Below are 10,696 nucleotides of genomic sequence, written 5' to 3' on the forward strand. Positions count from 1 at the left end.
TAGCATCAATGCACCAGTGCCTGATCTTGCGTATCTGGAAGCGCTTTTGTTCATATGCGTGTGTTAATGACACTCTAGAGTCTCTGTGCTTCATTCAAGATCATCATGAATCGAGTGTGTTTGTCGTCACACAGCGATATGTGGAGAACTCCAACATGATGGCCTGTTATAACGAACTCATCCAACTCCATCATGGAGAAATACGAGCTCAGATCAAACTCAGGTGAGATGCTTGTCTCTTCATGACCCTTGCAAGTGTTGTTTGCTTTTGTTTAAGGGCCTTTTTGTCTTCATCACATGGACAGTCTCTCTGATGATGGTGTGTGCGTGTGTTTTCAGAGCCTGTAATGCTGTTTTTACTGCACTGGAACAGAGTCAGGAAGCCATTGAGATCAGCAGTGAAGATCAGATCATACAGGTACACACACACACACACACACGTCTCTTCAGTGAGGTTGAAGAACAAGTCAAAATCAGACACTATAATCTCAGAGACCAGCTCTAGAGGATCACTGAGACTGTGAATCTGGTTTGTCCACATGCTTCTGTCACAGTACGTCAATCCAGCGTATGAGTGCATCATGGGATACCAGCGTGGGGAACTGCTGAAGGAAAACACTGAAGTGCCTAAGAGTGAAAAAAACAAACCAGACCTGCTGGACAACATCAGCTCCTGCATCCACAGAGGGAAAGTGAGTCAGACTGACAGTCCACACACACACACACACACACACACACACACATCTCTGCCGTTCAGTTAGGAAAGTTCTGATGAACATTCAGAAATGGACCCAGGCTGTGACACTGGCTGACCGCCGCATGGGTTTTCATAGTCTTCAAGTATTACCCACAATCCTCAGCATGTGCTGACAGCCTTCCAAAGCACCAGTGATCAATATTAACCCTAAAGCCCTGCGTTATTTCAACTCATTATGTAGAGACGTTATATACTCATAAATGAATTGGCAGATGTTTGAAAACAAATGAGATCAAATGAGATGACATGATGCCAGATAGTTCAGGATCCTGTGAATAATGTCAGTAGTAAGCAGCAGAGAACTCTGGGTACAAACAGTCCAAACAAGACATGAGGTTTAATGTGTGAACAGTCCTGCTGTATCACTTCACACGGCACAAAGGTCACACACACACACACACACACACACACACACACACACACACACACACACTCAGCTGGAGGAGCGTTTGAAGCTGCAGACGCTGGACTTTCATCGCACAGGGGTCGAACTTTGATTCTCCGTCAGACCTGAGACCTGCTTCTGTATGCTGTTTAGATCCACTCTCATATGTGTGTGTGTGTGTGTTTCAGGAGTGGCAGGGGGTGTATTATGCCAAAAAGAAGAACGGAGACAGTGTGCAGCAGAATGTGAAGATGACGCCTGTCGTTGGACAGGGAGGGTGCGCAGCGTTTCTGTCTCTCTGCTTTAAAGTTTTACTCTTTCTTCAGTAAATCAAATGGCTGATTTCAGCTTCATTTCAAAACAAACATGTTTATTTTTAATTTCTGAAGAAATGTAATTCAGGTTCCTGTTGGCCGAGGGTCAGGTGACTCTAGTTTGATCGTGTGTGTTAATATTTCTCTGTCTGTCTCTCCTGTAGTAAAATCAGGCACTGTGTGTCTGTTAACAGGCCTTTAAATGACCATAACAAGGTAAGCAGACGTTCAGTCGTCCGACAGCGATACTGAGACATGCTTGTGTCGTGATGATGTTTATGACTGATCTGTGTGTTTTGATCCAGACAGAAAAGTCCTGTGAGCGAGTCCAGGCCGAATCACAGACAGGTACCAGAGACACAGTGTTTACACACGATCTGATGGTTTCATGGTCAGAGAGTGAGAGATGCATGACATGCAAATCACCACAATAATTAAACTACAATCAGAGAGAGAGTGCGTGTGTGTGTGTGAGGGAGTGTGTGTGTGTGTGTGAGGGAGTGTGTGTGTGTGTGTGTGTGTGAGGGAGTGTGTGTGTGTGTGTGTGTGTGAGGGAGTGTGTGTGTGTGTGTATGAGGGAGTGTGTGTGTGTGTGTGTGTGTGTGAGGGAGTGTGTGTGTGTGTGTGTGTGTGAGGGAGTGTGTGTGTGTGTGTGTGAGGGAGTGTGTGTGTGTGTGTGTGTGTGAGGGAGTGTGTGTGTGTGTGTGAGGGTGTGTGTGTGTGTGTGTGTGAGGGGGAGTGTGAGGGAGTGTGTGTGTGTGTGAGGGGGAGTGTGAGGGAGTGTGTGTGTGTGTGAGGGAGTGTGTGTGTGTGTGTGTGAGGGAGTGTGTGTGTGTGTGTGTGTGAGGGGGAGTGTGAGGGAGTGTGTGTGTGTGTGAGGGGGAGTGTGAGGGAGTGTGTGTGTGTGTGTGTGTGTGTGTGTGTGTGAGGGAGTGTGTGTGTGAGGGGGAGTGTGAGGGAGTGTGTGTGTGTGTGAGGGGGAGTGTGAGGGAGTGTGTGTGTGTGTGTGTGTGAGGGAGTGTGTGTGTGTGTGTGAGGGTGTGTGTGTGTGTGTGTGTGTGAGGGAGTGTGTGTGTGTGTGTGTGAGGGAGTGTGTGTGTGTGTGTGTGAGGGAGTGTGTGTGAGGGTGTGTGTGTGTGTGTGAGGGAGTGTGTGTGTGTGTGAGGGGGAGTGTGAGGGAGTGTGTGTGTGTGTGAGTGCGTGTGTGAGGGAGTGTGTGTGAGGGAGGGTGTGTGTGTGTGTGTGAGGGAGGGTGTGTGTGTGTGTGTGAGGGAGGGTGTGTGTGTGTGCGTGAGGGAGGGTGTGTGTGTGTGAGGGGGAGTGTGAGGGAGTGTGTGTGTGTGTGTGTGAGGGAGGGTGTGTGTGTGTGTGAGCGAGTTTGTGTGCGAGTGAGTGAGTGCGTGTGTGTGTGAGGGAGGGTGTGTGTGTGTGTGAGCGAGTTTGTGTGCCAGTGAGTGAGTGAGTGTGTGTGTGCGTGAGGGGGTGTGAGGGAGTGTGTGAGGGGGAGTGTGAGGGAGTGTGTGTGTGTGTGTGAGGGAGGGTGTGTGTGTGTGAGCGAGTTTGTGTGCCAGTGAGTGAGTGAGTGCGTGTGTGTGTGAGGGAGTGTGTGTGTGTGTGTGTGTGTGTGAGGGAGTGTGTGTGTGTGTGTGTGTGTGTGTGTGAGGGAGTGTGTGTGTGTGAGGGAGGGTGTGTGTGTGTGAGCGAGTTTGTGTGCCAGTGAGTGAGTGAGTGCGTGTGTGTGTGAGGGAGTGTGTGTGTGTGTGTGTGTGTGTGTGTGAGGGAGTGTGTGTGTGTGTGTGTGAGGGTGTGTGTGTGTGAGGGGGAGTGTGAGGGAGTGTGTGTGTGTGTGTGTGAGGGAGGGTGTGTGTGTGTGTGTGTGTGTGTGCCGGTGAGCGAGTGAGTGCGTGTGTGTTCAGGTGTGCTGATGTGTCGATGTTGTCGTTGTGTCAGATATTCAGCAGTCCAGCAAACATAAGGACCGCAGGAAAGGATCGTTGGATGTTCGCTCGACGACCTCTAGAGGAAGTGATGGTGAGATGACACTGTTGACCCCTGACCTTTGACCCTCAACCAAAACCCCGCCCCTCACTCAGAACCTCTCCCCTAGGCGGAGCGTCCAGGTTTAGCTTTAACATGTAACCGTTTCGGTGTACAAACGGCTCCTGTTCCCCTCTCTCTCTGCCCTGTGCTTTCCTGTCGTATCGCCACTGTCCTATCAACAATAAAGGCATAAAATACCCCAAAAATATAACTTCATAAAAGAAATTAGCTTTATAAAACATCTCACTGTCTGGCAGTCATAAAACTCTCCCTGACTAACCCTTGACCTCTGACCCCTGTGCTCAGGTGCATGTGAAGTGAAGGATGATTTCAGATGATCTTGTGTTTAGCAGGAAGTTCTCAGAGGAGACACTCGTCTATGGCCAGAATCCACTCCATGACTATTGAAGCTCCCATCACTAAGGTACATTACTGTGTTTGGCTTTAGCAGGCTCATGTTATAAAGTGGGGCGAGTGTGTGTGTTGTTGTGGTTCTGTGGGCACATGTTTTAATTCTGATGTGTGTGTGTGTGTAGGTGATAAACATCATCAACGCGGCTCAGGAGAGCAGTCCGATGCCGGTGGCCGAAGCGCTGGACCGCGTGCTGGAGATCCTGCGGACGACAGAGTTATACTCTCCTCAGCTCGGTACTAAAGAGGAAGATCCTCACACCAACGACCTGGTGGGCGGATTGATGACCGTAAGTCTCACAGTGCCTCTGATTGCCACTGTGTGTGTGTGTGTTTTTGTGACAAATGAGGACATAAATTTGTATAATGACAAGGGTATGACGGGTATTACAAGGAGAAGGTGACTTTTCAGGACATTACCCCATGTCCCCACTTTTCAAAACGCTTATCATACAGAATGGAATGTATTGAAAATCTGAAATAGCACAAAGTCTCCTGTGAGGGCTAAGTTTAGGTGTAGGGTTGGTGTAGGGCAATAGCACATACAGTTTGTACAGTATAAAAACCATTACACCTATGGAGAGTCCCCACTTTTCACAAAAACAAACGTGAGTGTGTGTGAGAGAGAGCTGCAGCACGTCTCCAGTCTGTCACATGTAATCAGGAATGTGAAGCGCTTCTCGGTTGTTTCTGTCAGTGGGGTGCTGACGCTGCTTTCTCTCCTGCAGGACGGACTGCGAAGGCTATCAGGAAACGAGTACATCTTAGCCACAAAACGTAAGCTGAGTTCACTGCTTTATGACCTTTGACCCCATTTCCTGTTCCACTATTCCCACCGTTTGTGTTTCAGAGCTGCATCACATCCCAAGTCACCTGACCACACCACTGTCTCTCAACGATATCCCACCATGCATTGCTCAGACGATGGAAAACGAAGAATCGTGGGACTTTGATATTTTCAGCCTGGAGTCAGCCACTATGAAGCGGTGCGACACACACACACACGTGCATGCATAAGCATACACACACTCACATGTACACATGCATACACTCACGTGCATGCTCACACACACACAAGTACATCTCAACACAAACTCACACACACTCTTTATTTCAAAGCCTTCTAATGTTTTTATATCAAGTTAATAATAATGACTACTGAAAAACACAAAACATACTAGAAAATGTGAACATTATGTACTTTTAGTGGTTTGTTTTGGTTGGTTGTGGTTTTTCCAGTTGAGTGTCTTGTTTAACTCACTTTGCTTAGTTTACTCTCATCTAAACACTCATGAAGTGTAGATTCTGTACAGGTGTGTGTGTCAGGTGAGCAGACACTCCTCATGCCTCTGTGTTTATTTTCAGGCCTTTAACGTTTCTGGGTCTGAAAATCTTCTCGCGGTTCGGCGTCTGTGACTTCCTGAGCTGTCCGGAGGCGACGCTGCGCTCCTGGCTGCAGATCATCGAGGCCAATTATCACTCCAGCAACTCCTACCACAACTCCTCACACGCCGCAGACGTGCTCCACGCCACCGCATACTTCCTGTGCAAGGAGCGCGTCAAGGTGAACACACACACCACACACACAGGTTGCGGGTTCGAGTCTCGGGCCGGCAGGGATTGTAGGTGGGGGGAGTGAATGTCCAGCGCTCTCTCCACCCTCAATACCACGACTGAGGTGCCCTTGAGCAAGGCACTGAACCCCCAACTGCTCCCCGGGCGCCGCAGCATAAATGCCCACTGCTCCGGGTGTGTGTGTGTTCACTGCTGTGTGTGTGTGTTCACTGCTGTGTGTGTGTGTTCACTGCTGTGTGTGTGTGTGTTCACTGCTGTGTGTGTGTGTGTGTTCACTGCTGTGTGTGTGTGTGTGTGTTCACTGCTGTGCGTGTGTGTGTGTGTTCACTGCTGTGCGTGTGTGTGTGTGTTCACTGCTGTGCGTGTGTGTGTGTGTTCACTGCTGTGCGTGTGTGTGTGTGTGTTCACTGCTGTGCGTGTGTGTGTGTGTGTTCACTGCTGTGCGTGTGTGCGTGTGTGTTCACTGCTGTGCGTGTGTGTTCACTGCTGTGCGTGTGTGTTCACTGCTGTGCGTGTGTGTTCACTGCTGTGCGTGTGTGTTCACTGCTGTGCGTGTGTGTTCACTGCTGTGCGTGTGTGTGTTCGTTTACTGCTGTGTGTGTGTGTTCGTTTACTGCTGTGTGTGTGTGTTCGTTCACTGCTGTGTGTGTGTGTGTGTGTGTGTGTTCACTGCTGTGTGTGTGTGTGTTCGTTCACTGCTGTGTGTGTGTGTGTGTGTGTGTGTGTGTGTGTTCACTGCTGTGTGTGTGTGTGTGTGTGTGTTCACTGCTGTGTGTGTGTGTGTGTGTGTGTTCACTGCTGTGTGTGTGTGTGTGTGTGTGTTCAATGCTGTGTGTGTGTGTGTGTGTGTGTGTGTTCACTGCTGTGTGTGTGTGTGTGTGTGTTCACTGCTGTGTGTGTGTGTGTGTGTGTTCACTGCTGTGTGTGTTGGATGGGTTAAATGCAGAGCACGGATTCCGAGTATGGGTCACCACACTTGGCAGTATGTCACGTCACTTTCACACACTTTCAATCTCTTGACTTTTAGACTTAGCTTTATTTGTATTACTAAATAGTAGATTACTCAATTGTCCAAATAACCAGTAGATTACTTGGTCACCAAAATAATAGTTAGATACAGTCCTAGATCAGTTACAAAATACTACTGCATTGTTTTGCTTTGTATGATTAAAAGACAAATGTTTTGTCATAAAAAAAATTATATTCATTAAAGAAACTGTTTGAATAAGGAAGCAATAACTTTGCCATAGTATCCTTTCATATGTAAAGGTTGCCACAGCCATTGCATGCTTTTTGTTCTGCACTTTATTTGTACCAATTTGTTTTATTAGAATTTGAAAGATATTGTTTGATAAGGGAGATCTCCGATTTTAGTCCTTGGAAACCAAAGAAGTAATGCTTAAAGTCCTTGAAAGTCCTGGAATTTAATTTAGCAGTTTCTGTAGGAACCCTGCTTATAACTGGTGAAGGGGTTCGGCTCTCATGGTGCTGTTTGTGTCCTGTTATTGTGTTTGTCTGATGTGATCTTGGCATGCGGTTTGTGAACATATTTCACCACACAGAGCAGAAGCAGCTGAAGTCGTGATTCACAGTTGTTTGACTAGCAGTAGATGTGATCGTCAGCGTATGCTAATGAAAGACGTGAGGGTGTTAGCGCTGCGATCGCAGCTCGGTGTCGCTGCAGCTTCACTCTCCGTGTGTCTCTTTCTCAGCAAAGTCTGGACCCTATAGACGAGGTGGCGGCTCTGATCGCGGCGACCGTGCATGATGTCGATCATCCTGGGCGGACAAACTCCTTCCTGTGTAACGCAGGAAGTGAACTGGCCATTCTGTACAACGACACTGCTGTGCTGGAGAGTCACCACGCCGCGCTCGCCTTCCAGATCACCACCCGAGACGACAAGTGCAACATCTTCAAGAACATGGAGAGGTATGCACTAAACTGAGCCTCTGTTTCACACGCTGTGATGACAGCATTAAATGTGCTCCTGATGTTGGTCATAGTGCAGTGGTTGATTGACAGGTGAGCAGGTTAAGGGTGTGTGTGTGTGTGTGTGTGTTTGCAGTATGATGTGTTCTCATGCGTCTCTGATGAGTGTGCTCTCTGATGGATCTCAAAGCATTTCAGACCCTGTTTACATCCATATTGATCAGATCACCTGACACACTCACACACACACACTGACACGCACACACTCTCTCTCACAGGAACGAGTACCGCACGCTCCGGCAGGCCATCATAGACATGGTCCTTGCCACTGAGATGACCAAACACTTCGAACACGTCAACAAGTTTGTCAACAGCATCAACAAACCGCTGGCAGCACTGGAGGAGAACGGGGTGAGAATCTCACTCACACACTTACTCTCTCTCTCACACACACACACACTTACTCTCTCTCTCTCTCTCACACACACACACACTTACTCTCAATTCAATTCAATTCAGAAAGCTTTATTGGCATGACAAAAACATACATTCTGTATTGCCAAAGCATTAAAACAACATAGAAAATTTAGTAAAGCTTATAGAAAATAATAGTAATAATGAAACTAAATAAAAGCATTATTACATAAACACATGGCTAGATATAACAAAAACAAAACAATGCTAACTGTTAATAAAATAAATAATGAATTATAATAATAAATAAAAGATTATACTACAGACATCATGTAACAACTGAACTTAGAAACTGAACATTGTATAGATGATATAGATGTGTGTAGCTGTAATGTGTGTGTGTTTGTGCTGTGAGTGAGTGTGTGTTTATTGGCTGTTTGTTTCTCTCTGGCTGTCTCTCAGGAGATGACAAGATGCTACAAATCTTGCAGCTATATTACAACATTTGGCTTCTTCGCCAAGAATGAAACCGAGTTTTTGGGTTGGATTATATGTGCTAAATTGGGGGAATATTTTATTAATTTTGGGGTAGTAGTGGTCTCTGATAGCTGTATATTTAGTGCATTCTGTGAGGAAGTGCAGCTCCGTCTCCGTCACTCCCAGGATGCAGTGCGAGCAGAGTCGGTCCTCACGAGAGAGCCAGGTCTGTCTGCGCCGGCCCGTCTCTACGGCCAGACTGTGTTCACTGAGTCTGTACATCGTCAGTGTTTTCCTGAGTCTCACATCACTCACGGCGCTCAGGTAGATCGCAACAGTGTATTTTCGATTTAGGGCCGAATAACATTCCAGTTTGTGTTGGTTTTTAATGGTGTTTGTCCAATGGGTGATGTACTTGTCTTTTTCTGTGTTTATAATGTGTGTGGGCCGAATGTGTGTGAGTGTGTGTGTGTCCTGAGGCTGGCTGATCTCTGTGTGTGTGAGCTCAGTCAGTCTCAGCACCAGCTGAAGGAGGGGACTCTTACTTACGCTCAGCTCTTGGTGTTTTAGGGCTTTGTAATGGTATGTGTTGGGGTCGCTTGTTTTTAGGTGTTTCCAGAATTTCAGGGCTCTTTTTTGAATGTTTAGAAGCAGAGGGTATTGGCCTAATTCTGCTCTGCATCCGTTGTTTGGAGTTTTTCTTTGAACTTTAAGTATTCTTTTACAAAAATCTAAATGTAGAGTTTCGATCGGGTGTTTTTCCCAATTTAAGAAGTCAAATTTTATAGAAGGACCCCACACTTCACTGCCATATAAAACAATTGGTTCAATTATAGATTTGAAAAGTTTGAGTCAGATTTGGATTGGGATGTCAATTTTAATGGATCTTTTTATGGCATAGAAAGCCCTTTGAGCTTTCTCTTTGAGTTCATTCACAGCCAAAGCAAAGTTACCGGTTGGAGTTATTTTCAGGCCGAGGTAAGAGTATGTTTTTGTGGTTTCAATGGTTCTGTGTGATAGTGTGAATGTGTGTGTTGGTCCCTGAGATCTGGAGCGTTTCTGGAACATCATTACTCTAGTTTTTTGGAGGTTGACCGTCAGGGCCCAGGTCTGACAGTAATCCTCCAGCAGATTCAGGCTGTCCTGAAGCCCCTCTGCAGTGGGCGACAGGAGGACCAGGTCATCTGCGTAGAGAAGACACTTTATCTCTGTGTCGTGTAGAGTGAGACCTTGAAAGGGGGCGTGTTCTAATGTGTTGGCCAATTGGTTGATGTAGATGTTGAAGAGGGTGGGGCTTAAACTGCATCCCTGTCTCACTCCACGCCCCTGGGGGAAGAATTCGGTTCTTTGGTTCCCAATTTTAACCGCACAATGGCTGGCTGTGTACATTGATTTGATCAAATCATAGAATTTTCCCCCTATTCCACTGTCGATAAGTTTTAGGTATAGTCCTTCATGCCAGATTGAATCGAATGCTTTCTTGAAATCAACGAAACAAGCAAAAAATTTTCCTTTGTTTTGATGTACATATTTGTCAATTAGTGTTTGTAATGTAAAAATGTGATCGGATGTGCGACATTTTGGAAGAAAGCCAGTTTGGCATTTACTCAAGGCATTGTGCTTCGTAAGGAAGTGTAACAGTCTGGTGTTTAAGATGCTACAGAACACCTTCCCCAGGTTACTGTTCACACAGATGCCTCGGTAGTTGTTGGGGTCTAGTTTATCTCCGTTCTTGTGAACGGGGCTGATGAGGCCCTTGTTCCAGATCTCAGGGAAGAACCCGACACACAGAACATCATTGAAGAGTTTTAGCATGGCCAGTTTGAAGCTTTGCTCTGTGTGTTTCAGCATCTCGTTCAGGATGCTGTCGACACCACAGGCTTTCTTGGGCTCAAGGACCCCTAATTTATCTTCCAATTCTTTCATTGTTATGGGGAAATCTAAGGGGTTTTGATTCGCTTTAATCGATCTTTCTAAATTGTCTAGTTTATTAATTATTTGGGTTGGGCTATATAATTCTTGGAAATGAGTTTTCCACGTCTCCCCATCTTGGATGGCCAGAGTTTCTTGATTTGGTTTGTATAATAATTTCCATTTATCCCAAAATTTGTGTGAATTTATAGATTTTTCAATTTCTTCAAACTGGTTTTGCAAAAACTGTGCTTTTTTCCGCCGGAGTGTGGCTTTATATAGTTTTAGTGCCTCACAGTAATGAAGGCGGAGGTCCGGATTATCTGGTTGTCTGTGTTTCTGATTTGATAGATTTCTGAGGTTTTTTCTCAGAGTCTTACAGTCCAAATCAAACCATTTGTCAGTATCTAAACATTTTTTCTTTGGTTTAACAATGGTCAAATGACTCTTTTGTGCTGTTTTGTATAATATGTTGTTTAGAT

General features: G+C 46.2%; 1 protein-coding gene across 4 annotated transcripts in view; it reads left to right on the forward strand.

The window, feature by feature from the left end:
• Positions 1 to 10,696, forward strand: part of LOC306888630 (high affinity cAMP-specific and IBMX-insensitive 3',5'-cyclic phosphodiesterase 8A-like) — a 42,389-nt gene that overhangs the window by 24,836 nt on the left and 6,857 nt on the right. For 2 of the 4 annotated variants that reach the window (XR_013785762.1, XM_079447070.1), the window contains exons 6-19: positions 135 to 223; positions 340 to 418; positions 555 to 692; positions 1,331 to 1,419; positions 1,621 to 1,672; positions 1,762 to 1,804; positions 3,407 to 3,487; positions 3,850 to 3,920; positions 4,033 to 4,197; positions 4,636 to 4,684; positions 4,758 to 4,893; positions 5,273 to 5,471; positions 7,195 to 7,412; positions 7,691 to 7,823. Coding sequence is in view for 2 of the 4 variants with exons in the window: in XM_079447070.1 (XP_079303196.1) it covers positions 135 to 223; positions 340 to 418; positions 555 to 692; positions 1,331 to 1,419; positions 1,621 to 1,672; positions 1,762 to 1,804; positions 3,407 to 3,487; positions 3,850 to 3,920; positions 4,033 to 4,197; positions 4,636 to 4,684; positions 4,758 to 4,893; positions 5,273 to 5,471; positions 7,195 to 7,412; positions 7,691 to 7,823 (1,542 nt within the window). In the remaining 2 variants the exon portion in view is untranslated. Of the gene's footprint in view, positions 1 to 134; positions 224 to 339; positions 419 to 554; positions 693 to 1,330; positions 1,420 to 1,620; positions 1,673 to 1,761; positions 1,805 to 3,406; positions 3,488 to 3,846; positions 3,921 to 4,032; positions 4,198 to 4,635; positions 4,685 to 4,757; positions 4,894 to 5,272; positions 5,472 to 7,194; positions 7,413 to 7,690; positions 7,824 to 10,696 lie in introns of all 4 variants that reach the window. The other 2 variants (XR_013785763.1, XM_079447069.1) reach the window with 1 other exon arrangement.

Source organism: Barbus barbus (genome assembly GCF_936440315.1).
Source record: "Barbus barbus genome assembly, chromosome: 22".
NCBI classification, from domain to species: domain Eukaryota; kingdom Metazoa; phylum Chordata; class Actinopteri; order Cypriniformes; family Cyprinidae; genus Barbus; species Barbus barbus.